Source organism: Prunus persica, chromosome G4, assembly GCF_000346465.2.
Source record: "Prunus persica cultivar Lovell chromosome G4, Prunus_persica_NCBIv2, whole genome shotgun sequence".
NCBI classification, from domain to species: Eukaryota; Viridiplantae; Streptophyta; class Magnoliopsida; order Rosales; family Rosaceae; genus Prunus; species Prunus persica.
In genome coordinates this window covers 7,869,379-7,886,999 of record NC_034012.1, presented here as the reverse complement: position 1 = coordinate 7,886,999, position 17,621 = coordinate 7,869,379, and the positions used below count along the sequence as shown (strand labels likewise).

Sequence of the window (17,621 nt, the reverse complement as noted above, 5' to 3'; positions counted from 1 at the left end):
GACCAAAACAACGTCGTTTTGGACCAGGGTTTTTTATTTTTTTTTAAAAAAGGGGAAACTGCTGGGCCATTCGTGGGCTTCTAGAGGGCTTTTATAATTCTTACCTAATTGGGTTTTAATTCGAACTTCTCTTTATTCAATTGGATTTTGGGAATTCCTTATTTAAGTGGGATTGAAAATTCTCTTTATAAAAAACCAATTTAACATCATCTAAAGTGTGTAATGTGATGCAAATATAATGCGACGTTTTCATGATGTTTTTTCTTATATCAGTAATGCAAATATAATGCGACATTTTCATGATATGAAACCTCGTTGGCAACAATTGTAGGTTAATTGTAATGTTATTTTTTTTCAATTAATTATGAATAACACTAGTATTGTTTAAATTATAAGGATATTTAGTTGTCTCTTTTTTTTTCTTTTTTCTTTTTGAGCTTTTAGCTTTTAAGAATTGCACCTCCGCTGAAAAATTCCTGGGTCCGCTGCTGTAATCAACCCTTTGATACCATGTTAAATTTCAGAGAGACATGTCATTGGCCCACTACTAACAACACCGATATTGTACCCAATTTAACCACCTACAAAGCCCAATAGGTATGAGGTTTTTATCGCAAAAAGCCTCAATAATATTAGTAATGAAACCATTCATTATATATTTTATTTTATTTAATCAAGGTTCCGATGTGGACTTGTATTCTTCAATATAACTTTTATTAAAATGCACCATGGAATTTATATGTGAACTATTTTTTAAAGGCATTTTTTGTTAATGTGTCCTATAGAAAAAAAAATTATTTAAAAATTAGAACAACGTTATAATGTAGAAGAAAAAAAATTAGAATTTTATTTAGAGAACATTATCTATATATATAAAGCAAAAGGCAGAGAATGGTGAAACATTTAAAATACCAGAAAATGCCCTTGGTTAATGCAAACATTAAGAATTGAAATTATTAATTAAATGAGGATAATATGGTAAATTCACAATTTTTCGTATTAAAAAAAATTAAAATTAAAAGAAAATTCAGATAATGGATCCTATTTTTATAGAACACAAATATCCATTATCTTTTTTAATTCTAAAATAAATTTAAATTTTTTTAAAAAAAAACCTCTCGCATGCGCGGAAGCGCGTGCAGAGAGGCTAGTTTAAAATAAAATAAAAACCTCAACCCCATCTTCCCTTAAGTCCCAGCTCTCAGAGGATATAAGTCCAATAATATACTGATCAAAATGCGTACAACCCATAATAAATCAACAACTATAATTTTAGAAAGAAGATGAAGATGTTGATAATATGCTGATGTGTGGAAATTTACACAAATAAATGAAGATCTTGATATTCATAGAGAAGAGGGCTAGACGTATCAGTTATGTTGGGCATTGTTTCACTGAACAGCTGATAGATAAACACAGATGGGACGAAGGGCGAGCTGTATCTCGTGTTTTATTTTTATTTTTTATCGGACTCGCAGTCATTTTCCGCGTTTTCACTTTTTCCTTGAGAACGTTAAAAACATCTTCTTTTTTTTTGTTTTCTAACTTAAAGTACAAATCAGAAATCGTTTTGAAAATATTAGGGGGTGTTTGGTATCCTATTCAAATAAGGAACTCAAAAATTTTGATTTTTCTTAAAAACAAGGAGTTCTTAAATCTATTTTTAAGATTCAAAAACTTGTTTGGTATGCAACTTGAAAACTGTTTTCAAATCTTAAAAATTTGAGAACTTGTGAGTTGTTAAAAAAAACTGAAAAACAGATTTTTTTTGTTTTTAATAATTATGGTGTTTTTTAGTTGTTCTTGAGTTTGAGTTTTTAAAAATAAGGCTACCAAACAGGTTTTCTTTATTTTGAACTCAAATTCTGTTTTTGAATTTAAAAAGTTGAATTCAAGTTGAATACCAAACAGGCCCTCATTTTCTTGTTTTAGATTCCACCTAACACATTAGTAAACCACCTAAATAGTAAGTTGTTGGGATATATATATATATATATATTAAAAGTAAGTCTCTCTCGTCTTCATTAATTCCCACCTAACACTAGTAACACATGTAACACATTATACTATGAGCCAAGCTAAAAGAATCTGGCAGCTTCTATTTGGTGGGAAGAATCTCAGAGCTAGAGCCACCAATCAAAACTACAAGTCTCGTCTTCATAAAATCCCATCTAACTAAACTAATCACTCACACAAGAATTGTAAGACTCTCTCGATCGTTATTCCATGCAGATCCTTTCTTTCGCCTATAAAGAAAGTAAGATGGCCACAGACTTGATATATAGCAAACAGTCATATTAGTTTCTAGCGAGATATAGCCTATAGCGAACAAAGTAAGATGGCCACAGACTTGATATATAGCAAACAGTCATATTAGTTTCTAGCGAGATATAGCCTATAGCGAACAAAGTAAGATGGCCCCAGACTTGATCAAGGTTGAAATCATTGAGAGGCAAACAGTCAAACCATCATCCCCAACTCCTCATCCCTTGAGAACCCTACAGCTCTCTGTTTTGGATCAGATGCTTCCTAGTCACGTTTACTTCCCAACGCTTCTCTTCTATCCCGCCAACAATAATATTACTGGTTCAGGAGGTGGAGCTACTTCCACAGACACGGCGGCCATGAGGATGAAGGAGAGACATTATTTTCAGCATCTAATTCAGTCATTAGCCAAAACTCTCACTCACTTCTACCCCTTAGCAGGAAGATTGAGTAAAGGCCATGACATCGTCCAATGCACTGATGATGGAACTGAGTTTGTGACGGCCCGAGTCAAATGTTCCTTATCGCAGATTTTTGAACATCCAGATCCTGACATGCTAACAGGGCTCGTCCCAGCAATTGGTCAACCTGATGGTGATGGTGATGGTGATGCCACGACGCTCCCGTTGCTTGCTGTGCAAGCCAACTTGTTCGAGTGTGGAGGAATGGCAATAGGGTTGAATTTTTCACATAGGGTTGTTGATGGCACCACATCTAGCGCCCTCATCAGTTGTTGGGCCAAAACAGCCCTTGATGATGGTCACGATGATCAGGCACCCTTCATGGTCCCAAAATTTGATGCTGCGTCTTATTTTCCACCACTAGATTTCTTAAACTCATCACAGCCATCACCACCGAAGCTGGTGGACATCAAGTACATAACAAAGAGGTTTGTGTTTGATGCCTCAAAAATTGCCACACTCCAATCACGTTTGGCCAGCGCTTTGGCACCTCATGCACCTACTCGTATCCTCGTAGTTTCAGCACTCATTTGGAAATGTGCTATGGAAGCATCATCCAAATCATCAAACATACCACTGGGGTCAAGACCATCTTCGTTCAAAATGGCTATGGACTTGCGTAGACGGTTTGAGCCACCCTTCCCACAAAACTTGGGTGGGAATGTTGTTGCTAATTTAGTAGTCGTCGCTACACCATCGTTATTAAAAGGTCAAGAAGAGAGTGACGATGAGACGATAGATCTAAAAGACTTGGTTGCCAAACTCAGGAAAGGGCTTGAACAGCAGAAAGAAACTTATCCTACAAAACTACCATTTGATTCTATTAAGGCATGGCAATGGGATCAAGAATGTCAAAAGTTGACAGGGAATGCTGACATGTACCATTTATGCCCTGGAAGTTGGTGTAGGTTTCCTTTTTATGAAGCTAATTTCGGATGGGGAAAGCCGGCATGGGTGAGCATTCCTAGTATTGGACTAAAGGATTTGGTTATTTTGATTGATAAAAGAGATGGCAAGGGAATAGAAGCAATGTTGAGTGTGAGTGAAGAAATCATGGAGCATTTTGAAAGCAACCCGGAGCTGCTTAAATATGCTTCTGTAAATCCAAGGGTCATGTAGCACTAAGTGCTAATTAAGGAAGGTCTGAGTTTAGTTTAATTGGTATTGTTGTGATTCTGTTGTCAGATTAATCAGTTTCAATTCTGTTGTGAGAAAAAAGTCGAGTTTAAAGTCGAGTTTAGTGTAATTAGTATTGTCATAATGTGAGAATAATCACTTTCACTCTGATGTGCAATCTTTGGAAAATACTTTCTTTTTTTTTCCTGGCCATATAGTATACGTCTAGCTGTTATCCTAGCTATTTGTTCTAAAGTTGGGGACATCAAAGGTTGATCCTAACCATTAGAATTTTCCACTTAGAGAGCACACTACCAAAAAAATAGTGGCAACAGTCACCATCATTTGGTGCAATGGCGGATCTAGGATTTTTTACAGGGGTGGGCTAAATTTTTTTTTGGACACCTATGTGATTCAGACTACAATCGGGTCCTCCACCAAAACATCCACATGCTGGTCAAACCACCTATTCAACATCTTCACAAGAAAAAACCACTATCAATGCGTAAACAGAGAAATGCATGGAAAAGAAGAAGAGAGAAACAGAGACTTAACAAAACAAAAGAGAAACAAATAGAGAAGACAAAAGGAAAGAAAGAGAAAAAAAAATGGCGGAGAGAAAGAAGAATAACAAGAAAAGAGAGAGAAGAAAGAAAAAGAAGAGAGAAATGAGAGAGAAAAGAAAGAAGAAAAGGGGCGAAGGGATTAAAGAAGAAAGAGAAAACGGCGAGAGATAGAGAGAAACTTTGGGCTAAAATTTGATTTATCTAAATTTGGCTTATAAATTAAGCCTACTCTAAAAAATAGGACTGGGCTGGAGCCCACTACAACCCTAACATAGGTCCGCCCTTGATTTGGTGACATTTGGTGACTAATGCTGAGGTGACTAGCTTTAGTTACCCTAGCATTAGTCACCAAATGTCACCAAATAATAGTGACCGTTGCCAATTTTTTTTTTGTAGTTAGCATAAGGATTGATCTTGGCCATCCTTCCATTAAGAGAGAAGAGGATTTCCACTTTCAAAGATGAAGGCAAAACAAGACCACACCTTAAGTTCAAGGCCCCGTTTGGTAGGCCGGATTGTTGTGCGCAAACACTTCAAGACCTTGTCGTTGATGGACTACACAAATACTACACATAAGCCACGCAAAGAAAAAGCACTCACAAACCCAAAAGTAAACACACTCACAAATAACACAAGAATTTATAAAGTTTCGGTGTTGTGCCTACGTCCTCTCTGGTGATCCTCGAGAAACTCACAAGTATGAAAGAACTCATTGGGTTACAATGAAGAACCTCATTTGCTCTCTCACAAACCCTAGCTCTCTTCTCTCTCACCCTGGCTCGAACCTAATTTGAAGCCCTGTTTTCTCTCTTGCACTCGTTAGAGAAAACCCTAGCACTAAAATGTCTATTTATAGACCATAGGATTTTAGTACAATCATACAATGAATAGGAAACTTAAAACTCCTCAAAACCCAAGGAAAAACTATCCTAAACCGTCAAGGATCCACAATGGATTCGCATCATTCGCTCGAGCATCTGCAAGAGTAAAATGGATGATGCTTCATGTAAATTCAACAATTAAATAGGAGATTATTGTTTTCAAGTTATTAATTCTTGAGATAATTTGTCATTTTTTAAGATTATATGAAACAAAAACATGTATTTAATATTACTGTATAGGAGACCATGTAATTATTTTGATGCCATTAAATGAAATTTTAGTTCAATTTAATTGAAAATTTTGGGACCTTAAGCAAGGGACAGCGGTCACGTATACGACAGTTTTGAAACATACAAGATGACGATGTAACAATGTTTAATTTCGACAATATAGAAATGTGATTCCATTCTGACAAAATAGTGAAACAAATATTTGAAACATATGGTTCCACGAGAAGAATACATAACGTCTTAGATGTCCTCTTAGGGCCTAATAATAACAAGCATAAGCCAAAATTATTTGCTAGTTCTCTTTATAAAAAAACATGATCCAAAAGTCCACTAGCTGACTAGTCTCTCCAATCTGCCAAAAAAATTCATTCATTGATAGCATAAGCCGAACTTACTCAATAGTTTCTCTTTACTCAATTAGTTACTTGTTAATTGGAGATAGAATTGGAGTTTCTCAGGCTGTCATATCTGAGGTGACAGGCTATTGTTCTGGTATTATCATTAAATTTTTATTTGATGAACTTCTCTGTTTTTCTGGGCATGATGAATTGTAGTCCATTCGCATTTGGAAGTAAAAACTTATAGACAGGAACTAATCGTAGTCGAAGTTGTGTTGTGAGACTGCTGCTGTCATCTTTCCTGCAACTTACCACTATTCATAAGAACATATCCATTTCCCTATACAACGTTATGTATTGTATATGGGGTGTCTATTGCCCCTCTATTGTAATGTTATTGTGGACATATCTCGTGCCTAATGCTTTGATCTGGCTTTGTATTGCGTGATTATTGTCTTATTATTATGTATAGCACTATTTTGTTATTTTCCTTTCAAAATTTTAATGCCTTTGTATTGTATGTACATTGTCGGTATGTTGCCCGTGTATTGCCTGTTTATTACTTGTTATTGCCGTCGAATTTTTATTGCCTTGTTCTTTGCTGCAATGGAACATACATGGAATTTACATATAAACGTCCTCTCAAACTGGAGATAAACATTAAAAGGCTGTTGGCTGTCAATGTGTACCAAAAATGAGAAACATATGTGTTATAGACGTGCATTGTAAGGAACATGTGTTACAAGGAAAATCTGTTATAGAAACAATGGAACATGTGTTATAGAAATCTGGTTATGTCCTGAGAGAATCTGTCCGCAAGCATTTAAATCCCACCAAACATATTAATAAACCAACAAACAATCCCCATCTAGCAACCCTTGTATATGAGAGCCTTTAAATCCTGAACAAAATAATCTGTCAGCTTTTTTTTTTGTCTGCAGAATCTCTGAGCTATATAGGGCCACCAGTCTTTTTTGTTTTTTTTTGTTTTTTTTTTTTTTTTTATAGGAAGAGCAAACAATCAAAACTACAAGTCTCATAAAATCCCACCTAAATAAGCTAATCACTCACAGAATCTAGCAGCTTTTTTTTGGTGGAAGAATCTCTGAGATTGAGCCACCAATCAAAACTACAGGTCTCTCCTCTTCATAAAATCCCACCTAAATAATCTATACTATGAGCAACCTAGCTAAAATAATCTAGCAGCTTTTTTTGTGGTCGGAAGAATCTCTGAGCTATAGCCACCAATCGAAACTACAAGTCTGTCGTCTTCATAAAATCCCACCTAAATAAACCATACCATGAGCAACCGAGCTAAAAGAATCTAGCAGTTTTTTTTGTGGTCGGAAGAATCTCTGAGCTAGAGGCTAGAGCGATCAATCAAAACTACAAGTCTCTCGTCTTCATAAAATCCCACCTAAATAAACCATACCATGAGCAAACTGGCTAAAATAATCTAGCAGCTTTTTTTGTGGTCGGAAGAATCTCTGAGCTAGAGCCACCAATCAAAACTACAAGTCTCTCGTCTTCATGAAATCCCACCTAACTAAACTAATCACTCACAGAAGAAGTTGATAAACATGGGTTATGGAGGTAATGCCAACCAAAATAGATGGGCAATGTGTACTGGAAATGTAAATCAAACTAAATGGGGTGATTGATATGTTATTAATAGGGAGTATTAATTATAATTAAGGTAGTTAATGACATACAATTTAGTTAGTTAATCATAGGAAGGTAGGTGGCATATAATGCAATTTAGTTAATCATAGGACAAATCTAAACCCTATATAGTAGTTGTACGAGTCTATATCAAAAGAACTCCTCGTAAAAATAGGACACTCTGGCTTTCCTTAAATCACACGGAAAAGCTATGCTGTTGTTCCATGCAGATCCTTTCTTTTGCCTATAAAGAGCAGTTAGACGGCCACACACTTGATATAGCCTTCAGAAAAAAGTCATATTGCTTTGGAAGTGGACATAGCCTGTCGCAAACAAAGTAATATGGCCCCAGACTTGATCAAGGTTGAAATCATTGAGAGGCAAACAGTCAAACCATCATCCCCAACTCCTCATCCCTTGAAAACCATACAGCTCTCTGTTTTTGATCAGATGATTCCTTGTCACGTTTACCCCCCAACGCTTCTTTTCTATGCCGCTAACAATAATGTTAATGGTTCAGGAGACATGGCGGCCATGAGGATGAAGAAGAGAGATTATTGTCAGCATCTAATGCAGTCATTAGCCAAAACTCTCACTCACTTCTACCCCTTAGCAGGAAGATGGAGTAAAGGCCATGACATGATCCAATGCACTGACGATGGAGCTGAGTTCGTGACGGCCCGAGTCAAATGTTCATTATCGCAGATTTTTGAACACCCAGATCCCGAGATGCTAACAGGGCTCGTCCCAGCAATTGGTCAACCTGACGGTGATGGTGATGGTGTTTCCACGACGCTCCCGCTGCTTGCTGTGCAAGCCAACTTGTTCGACTGTGGAGGAATAGCAATAGGGTTGAAAATGTCACATAGGATTGTTGATGGAACCACAGCTAGCACCTTCATCAGTTGTTGGGCCAAAACAGCACTTGATGGTAGTGACAGTCATCAGGTACCCTTCATGGTCCCAAAATTTGATGCTGCGTCTTATTTTCCACCACTAGATTTCTTAAACTCATCACAGCCATCACCATCACCAGCCGAGCTGGCGGACATCAACTACATAACAAAGAGGTTTGTTTTTGATGCCCCAAAGATTGCCACCCTCCAATCAAATTTGGCCAGCGCATTGGCACCTCATGCACCGACTCGTGTCCTCGTCCTTTCAGCACTCATTTGGAAATGTGCTATGGAAGCATTATCCAAATCATCAAACATACCATTGGGATCAAGACCATCTTCGTTCAAACTAGCTATGGACTTGCGTAGAAGGTTTGAGCCACCCATGTCACAAACCTTGGGTGGGAACGCTGTTGCTAATATATTCGTCATCGCTACACCGTCGTTATTAAAAGGTCAAAAAGAGAGTGATGATGAGACGATAGATCTAAAAGACTTGGTTGTCAAACTCAGGAAAGGGCTTGAACAACAGAACGCAACTTATCCTACAAAACTACCATTTGATTCTAATGAGGCATGGAAAAGGGATCAAGAATATGAAAAGTTGAGAGGGAATGTTGACATGTACCATTTATGCTCTGGAAGTTGGTGTAGGTTTTCTTTTTATGAAGCTGATTTCGGATGGGGAAAGCCGACATGGGTGAGCATTCCTAGTACTGGAATCAAGGATTTGGTTATTTTTATTGATAAAAGAGATGGCAAGGGAATAGAAGCGTTGGTGAGTGTGAGTGAAGAAATCATGGAGCATCTTGAAAGCAACCCGGAGCTGCTTAAATATGCTTCTGTAAATCCAAGCGTCATGTAGCACTAAGTGCTAATTAAGGAAGGTCTGAGTTTAGTGTAATTGGTATTGTTGTGATTCTGTTGTCAGAATAATCAGTTTCAATTCTATTGTCAGAATAATCAGTTTCAATTCCAAAATCTAAATATTGAAGTCGAGTTTTATTTAATTAGTATTATTATAATGTGAGAATAATCATTTTGACACACTTTTTAAACCATTGGATTAAATAAGTTTCAATGGCTAGGATTGCATTTGTATGAATTATCAATTCTTTTAAAACATTTAATATACTTTGGGAAACGTGCTTCTTTTAGTTTGTTTTTTTCCTTCTATTAAGTGCTAATAAGGAAGAGGAAGGATGCATAAGTGCTGCGAGAGGGATAAAATGGTTAGAGGACCAATATGGAGTTTTGTTGATCTTTTGGCCGGTTCCATTCGTTTTCCAGCAAGTTCTCATAAGGAGCAGAGTTCAGAGGGAGGGAGGGAGAGAGAGATAAGGGGAGATGGGGTGGGGAAGAAATCGGTAAAGGAGAAAGAACATTGTATAATGGGGTGTATCCAATTCTAACTTTAATGTAGAGATAGAGATTACAAACCTTGTGGACTGTGCTGTAACTTCATGTCTCAGTAAATAAATACATAATTTTTGCAAATGATAATTGCTAAATCGTTGGATTATGAAAGATTTAACGATTGAAAAAAAGAGTGTTAAAATGTGTGATTTTTTGTGTGTCCTATGATCGTGACTTATATATATAGGGGGCGGATCCGTAGCACTGTAAATTTGACACAGTTTTTTAACCATTAGGTTAGGCTATGAATAGTTAAGATTAAACAAATTAATTCTTTTCTTTAAATAATTATGTGTTTAAATTAATTTTAATTAACTTACTATAATATTTTATCTCTCTTCATTTATGTTTTCCCAACTTCCTAAAAGCATCAACCTTTTCTCTCATGTCATCTTCTTCTTCATGCCTTTACTTCTGTTTTTTCTTCTTCTTCCAAATCTTCTTTCTACCTTTGACAATTTCTATATCACTACCAGCACTAAACAAGGAGTAGCTCTTCTCCCCCCCCATATTTCACATGTTAGCCATTATTTTTTTTATACAAAAAATATTCTACATTAATTTAATCTAAATTTCAGCTAGGGATTGAGCCACATGCATGCCTGCCATGGCCGTGGCTCCATGAAAACCCCATTATTTCTTAAGCATCAGTTGCAATATTAGTTAAAATATAACTATATATTCGGGGTGGGCATAAAGACCGGAACACCGAGCAGACAGGACCCCCCCCCCCCCCCCGAATTTCCCGAAACTCGAGACGAATCCTGCGGAAATTCCGACATCACCCCAATGTCGGACCCAGCCACTAAAACTAAAACCTCATTTCCCAAAAGGAATATGTAACACCCCGACTCCAAATTAAACCCCTTATTTAAATTATTTAAGGAAAATTATAAATTTACCATTGGGATATGGGTATTTTGGTTATTTTCTTACCCGGAGAGAGTTTGGGGCAGTGACTAGTATTTTTGAGAAGGTCGTACTGAGATGAGTCCGTACACACGTAGTGGGCTCGATTCGGAGTTGAAACGAAGAAGTTACGGGCAAACCAAGTTCAGTGGCAAAACCGTAAATACTTTGAAATGAGATTTTTTATAAAAATCAGATTCTCTCCCTCTCTCTCTCTCTCTCTCTCTCTCTCTCTCTCTCTCTCCCCCTGCGCACAGAAACAGCCCTCCCTGTTACTGTTTACCGTGATGATTTTTGTGCCACCACCGTCGCATCCGGCCACCGCTTGGGGTGGCACCGGTCCCAAAAGAACCGTGCCATCTTCCTCTTCCCATCCCGACCAATCTCAGCCACTGGAACTACCTATGCTCGCCAAAAAATGCAAAAATCCGACCGATTTTAACTCAAAATTCAAAGAGCTCGATCTCTCTCCTCCAGCTACCGATTCAGACAAGTAAGGTATGGATTTCTACCTATTTTCCATGCTCTAGCTGATGGTTGGGTAGGATTGCATCGATTTTGAGCATAAGTACTTCGATTTACGAATTGAAATTCTGCCGATTTTGGGATCTCGATTCTGGCCACTTCCGGTCAGTTTTGGGGTAGGTCCAAGAACAAAAGTGGCTCCCAAATAGGGTGTTATACTAGGGTAGGAGTTGGAGCCGTGGTTTTGAGATTTTCTGGTGATGGGTAATCGCTTTGGGCACCCAGCGCTGCCAGCGCTTGTGGCGGAGCGTGGGTGATGGTAGTGAAGTTGCACTGTGTCTCGATGAGATCCTTAGGTTGTCACGAGTGCGTAGAATTTCGCGGATCTCAATTCGGACGTCGTTTGACTATCGAATGGATATCGCCTATTGCACGTTATCCGGGTTCGATAGGTTAGGACCGTTGGATGGTCTCAAATTTAATATATGTTAATCTAGGTATTTCTAGGATCGTGTAGGAATTCACGGATCGTGAATAGGAGCCCCGGATATTCCGATTTAATAATTTAAAGTTTATGTTTTATATTAACTGTCAGATCGTGCGATCGTGAGCGATCTGACCGTCCGATCTGAACCAAACTTGTAGGACGAGTGTCCTATACCTTGTAGAACCCATAGAAACTTTCGGATCAGAATTTGGCGGTCGTAGGCCCCGTGGGCCCGTTTGACCAGGGTTAGGGTAGTTTGACCCTTGGTTGACCGTGAGTCTCCTAGAGTAGCCTCACCATCCCAAGGGGATTATCGGGTGCTATACTATTATTGAGGTTTACACAATATTCGAATTAATATATTTATATATGTTTGTATAAGGGTACAAAAGAGTCTAGAATGTCAGTTTGAAGTGCTATACACACTACCTTAGGTACCTCCCCGGATTTTGGTTACACTACAAGTACCACCATGTGAATGTTAGGTCTCACGTGGCGTAGGTTATCCGGCGTGCGGATAGGCCTCATACGTGGCGTTGGTTGTATCGGCGTATGAGGAGATATTGTGATATTATGTTGAGGTCGCACATAGCGTAGGTTATCCGGCGTGTCGACAGACCCCATACGTGGCGTTGGTTGTACCGGCGTATGGGAAGATACTGTGATGTGATGTTGAGGTCTCGCGTGGCGTAGGTTATCCGGCATTGAGATAGGCCCCATACATGGCGTTGGTTGTACCGGCGTATGGGGAGATCTTGTGATATTATGGTGAGGTCACACGTAGTGTAGGTTATCCGGTGTGTCGACAGACCCCATACGTGGCGTTGGTTGTACCGGCGTATGAGGAGATATTGTGATATGATGTTCAGGTCTCACGTGGCGTAGGTTATCCGGCGTTGAGATAGGCCTCATACGTGGCGTTGGTTGTACCGGCGTGTGGGGAGATATTGTGATAGTATGGTATGGTCGCACATGGCGTAGGTTATCTGGCGTGTCGACAGACCCCATACGTGGCATTAGTTGTACCGGCGTATGGGGAGATATTGTGATAGTATGGTATGTTCGCACGTGGCGTAGGTTATCCGGCGTGTTGACAGGCCCCATACGTGGCGTTGGTAGTATCGGCGTATGGGAAGATTATGTGAAATACAGAGAAATGAAATAAGATATTGCCTATGTGTGGAATTGGGTTTTAAGGAAGAACTACGTATGGCTTGATCCCTCAGTGAGGGTACGTATGCAGCCTAAGGTTATTAGGTGCAGCCGCGGACATAGATGTAATTGTGTTAGGAGGTTAAAACCTCGTATGTTGGCTGTTGAGAAAATTAAATGTAATGGATTGCTTTGATATTCTTAAGTGTGATTGTATTTATTGTTTACCTTGTTTAAGGTAGGAATTTATTTGATAGCGTACTTGGTGGTTTCGTTTCGAATTATTTGAAGGCCGAAGGCCGATTATGTGATTTGTATGAAATTATCTTGTGCATGCTGCCAGCTGGGAATATAAATTGTGTTTTATGCATGTGGTAATTTTGGGAAATGTCTAATTTACAGGGGAGACTCTGCCGAAATTTCAGCAGAAAGTCTCGGTCTTTAGTAAGTGGGCTTGGCATTGGGGTGATGTCGGGAATTCCACAAGATTCGTCTCGAGTTTTGAAAAATTTGGGGTGGGTCCTTTCAATCGGTATCAGAGCCCTAGGTTCAATTTCCTGTGGACCCTGCACCTTATATGCATCCTTAAGTTGTGGGCATCAAAATGAGTTCCATTTCGGAATGGCACATTTGCGATGCTGGGGACGTCACGAAAGAGTATTTGAGATGCTTTGTAAATTGGTAGCCATGGAAAACACAAGGAACCTTATGTTCGTAGTTGCAAGGGAACAATAAGGGAATTATGGGGAGAGGGAGTATAGTAGTGAGTAGAGATCTTTAGGCTTACTTGCTACTAAACTCCCGTCGTGGTGGTTAGTATGGAAGGGTAATGAAGGTCACAGACTTTATGAAGGAAGTGTGGTGGTACACTGACAAGTAGTCAGCAGAGTGGATTTAAGTTCCAAGAAAAGTTCATGATGAACTGGGATGAATTGCTGCTTTGATGTCGTTGATTTTAAGGGTATCACCTCCGATTGATCATAGTAACCATGCGTGGGCTTTGTATGAGGTTCTTTGACCTTGTTCGAATTTGTGTATAGATAACTACACTTAAGGGTGTCACGTTTCTAGAAACATGTCTATCCAAATTGTCACATCTCAATACCCTATGGAAGGAAAGCTGAAAAGCTGGAAGTACTGGATTTACGGAGGTGAGATAAAAATTGTTAGGAGCTTTCAAAAGTCAAATTATTTCCCAAAAGGAAATACGGGAGAGAAATATTAAAGAAATTTCTTTGGATAAGTTACAAGAGAATGACGGAGTTGTGAGTTAGACCAAAGGAGGGTCGTGACAAATTAAAATTGAGAAGTAGTGGTGATGGTAATTCCAACTAACGATAGTTGGATATTTCTATGATAAAGTCGTCTACTGAGTTCGTATAGGCAGGATGATATGGAATTGCTCAACCTGCTTCTAGGAATCCTCAATTTCCTGAACATGTTGCTAATTTTCGATTGTGTGCCTTGAGCAACAAGTCGAAGATACTAAGAGCTCAACCTTTCTTTGGGAAAAGTAACTTCCTGATATTGGATCATGTGATCCATGATCTCAAGAACGGCAATCACAAGTGTATGAAGGATTAAGATAGCCGTATTTCTCTTACAGAAGAAGGCTCCTCATTCTCTGCTTCTCTAACTCGAGCATTAGGCTCTGCTCGCAACATGGTAGCAACTTCTCTTAAGTCTCAAGGCTCTTTAAGGGCTAAACATAGGTTATCCGGCGTGTCAATAGACCCCATACGTGGCGTTGGTTGTACCGGCGTATGGGGAGATATTATGATATGATGTTGAGGTCTCGCGTGGCGTAGGTTATCTGGCGTTGAGACAAATCCCATACGTGGCGTTGGTTGTACCGGCGTATGGGGAGATATTGTGATATTATGTTGAGGTCGCACGTGGCGTAAGTTATCCAGCGTGTCGACAGACCCTATACGTGGCGTTGGTTGTACCGGCGTATGGGGAGATATGTGATATGATGTTGAGGTCTCGCGTGGCGTAGGTTATCCTGTGTTGAGACAGACCTCATACGTGGCGTTGGTTGTACCGGCGTATTGGGGAGATATTGTAATAGTATGTTGAGGTCGCACGTGGCGTAGGTTATCCGGAGTGTTGACAGGCCCCATACGTGGGGTTAGTAGTACCGGCATATGGGGAGATTATGTGATAATATGGTGATGTCGCACGTGGCGTAGGTTATCCGGCGTGTTGACAGACCCCATATGTGGCGTTGGTAGTACTGGCGTGTGGGGAGATAATATGAAATACAGAGAAATGAATAAAGGTATTGCCTATGTGTGGAATTGGGTTTTAAAAAAGAACTACGTGTGGCTTGATCCCTCAGTAAAGGTACGTAGGTAGCCTAAGGTTACTAGGTGCAGCTACAGACTAAATGTTAGTCATGTTGTTTTTATGGAGATTGGTTCGGACCTTGTTGTTGGTTTTGAAATTTAGGTGAAAAATAAGATGCAGTCTTATTAGGAGGTTTAAATTTTATGTGTTTAATATTTGGGAATTCAGATGATGGAAATCGCATTTGGCGTTTATAATTGTGTTTATAATTTGTTAGCGGTTTCATTGCGAATTATTGGAAGGCCGAAGGCCGTTTATATAAAATGCGTTTTATGCAGGTTGAAATTTTGGAAAATGTTCAATTTACAGGGCAGACTTTGCCGAAATTTCGGTAGAAAGTCTAGTACCCTTATTCCTTTTTGAGAAAAAGGATATAGTTTTAGCAGTGGGCCCGACATCGGAGTGATGTCGGGAACTTCCACAGGATTCGTCCCGGGTTTCAGGAAATTCAGGGCGGGTCCTGTCATAACAACCTTTAAGGAAAATTCTAAATCGAATCAATTTCCAATTTAACCTCAAATAGCAATTTAGACTCTATAAACAGGTTATCCTAATACCTTCCGAGGGGTGAAATTACCTCGGAAGACTCACGGTCAACCGAGAGTCAAACTACCTAAACTTGGTCAAACAGGCACACGAGGCCCATGACCTTCAAATTCCAATCCGAAAGTTCCTATGGGTTCTACAAGGTTTAGGACACTCGTCCTGGAAGTTTGGTCCAGATCGGACTGTCGGATCGCTCACGATCGCACAATCGGACGGTTATTATAAAACATAGACTTGAAGTTATTAAATCGAAACATCCGGGGTCCGATCCACTATCCGTGAATTCCTACTGGATCCTAGAAATGCCTAGATTAACCAATATTAAATTCAAGACTATCCCACGGTTCAAACCTATCAAACCGGGATAACGCACAATATGCGAAATCCGTTCGATAGTCAAACGACATCCGAATTGAAATCCGAGCACACCGACGCGCTCGAGACAATAAGGGGATTGCATCGGGACACAATGCCCCTTTTCTACAGTGCCCACGTGCCGCCACATTGGTCGGCAGCGCGTGGGTGTCCAAAGCTATTATGCATCACCGAAAAATCTCAAAACCATGGCTCAAGACTCCTATCCTAGGTATAACACCCTATTTGGAACCATTTTTGTTCTTGGACCTACCACAAAAAGTGACCGGAAGTGGCCGTAATCGGAGGCCGAAAATTGGCCAAACTTTCATCGCTTAATCAACCTTCAAAACGCAGAAATATCTCAAATCTAACACAACAGGCAGCAAGAACAGCTCGAGAGGTTCAAAATCCATACCTGGATCGTCCGAAATGGTGGCCGGATTACGGCGAACGAAGCTGGTGAATTTTCTGTCAAAACCAGCACGATTCCAAGCTCTTTCCGACGGAATCCGACGGTTCTGGGGGCGGGGCTGCTTGGGAAAGGAAGGGGGAGAAGCGACGATTCGAACAAGACCGATCTCGAGGCTGGTTGTGGACCGTGGTGGCGACAGTGGCTATGAGAAGCCACCGGTTGTGCAAAAAACGAAAGGGGGGTTCTACTCACGCGAGAGAGAGAGAGAGAGAGAGAGAGAGAGAGAGAGAGAGAGAGAGAGAGAGTGAGAGAGAGGAAAAAAAACAGATTTTATCAAACTCTTTTCGCCAAAATTACGGTTATGTCACTGAGGTATTTTGATCGTATCTCCCTCGTTACAACTCCGATTCGAGCCTACCACGTGTCTACAGACTCATCTCGTCGTGCTCTACGCAACAGTATAGTTGAAATTCCCAAATTCATTCATGGCCAAAAAGTCAACCTTAAACCTAATAAAATATTCTATGGGCAAAATGGTCTTTTAATATGTTTAATTAATTATTAAACATTTATTTAGGACCGGGTCGTTACAACCAAATGAAAAAAATAGAAAAAAATCATGTTGACTAAAAAGTTAACAAACCAGCACTGATTGATTTAAATCGGTTCTAGTGCCGATTTCACACCTTGCAAAACTGGATCAGATTGGCTGTGTTTTTTTTTTAAAATTATTTAAGTCCAATACTAAATTTCTAATCGCATAACTAATATTTCCCCAAGCCCAACTTCAAGGCACCTTTCTTTTCTATGCCCAATCATCTTTCTTTACATAAAATTGGATCATTTGTGAACTTTTAAGCTCAAAAAATAATTTTTTTGTTGGAATTTGTAAAAATAAATAAATAAAATATCCGGTCCAAACCGAAAACCGCACCAAAACATATTTAAACTGAACCAGCCGGTTTGCATAATTTTTTTTTACCAAAATCTAACCGAACCACACTGGTTAAATAGTGTTGATTTCGGTTCTTGTGAGGTGGAAACTGGACCGGCCAAAACTGCGCCCACCCTTACTATATATAACCTTGAATCCTCTTCCCCCCCCCCCCCAA

General features: G+C 39.5%; 2 protein-coding genes across 2 annotated transcripts; both read left to right on the top strand.

Annotated features, from left to right (window-relative positions):
- On the top strand, window positions 2,415-3,845 carry LOC109948584 (vinorine synthase-like). Its single transcript, XM_020562218.1, has one exon. The coding sequence runs from the start codon at window positions 2,415-2,417 to the stop codon at window positions 3,843-3,845; it is 1,431 nt and encodes a 476-aa protein (XP_020417807.1).
- LOC18779172 (vinorine synthase) lies at window positions 7,863-9,281 on the top strand. The gene has a single exon (XM_007212364.1). The coding sequence runs from the start codon at window positions 7,863-7,865 to the stop codon at window positions 9,279-9,281; it is 1,419 nt and encodes a 472-aa protein (XP_007212426.1).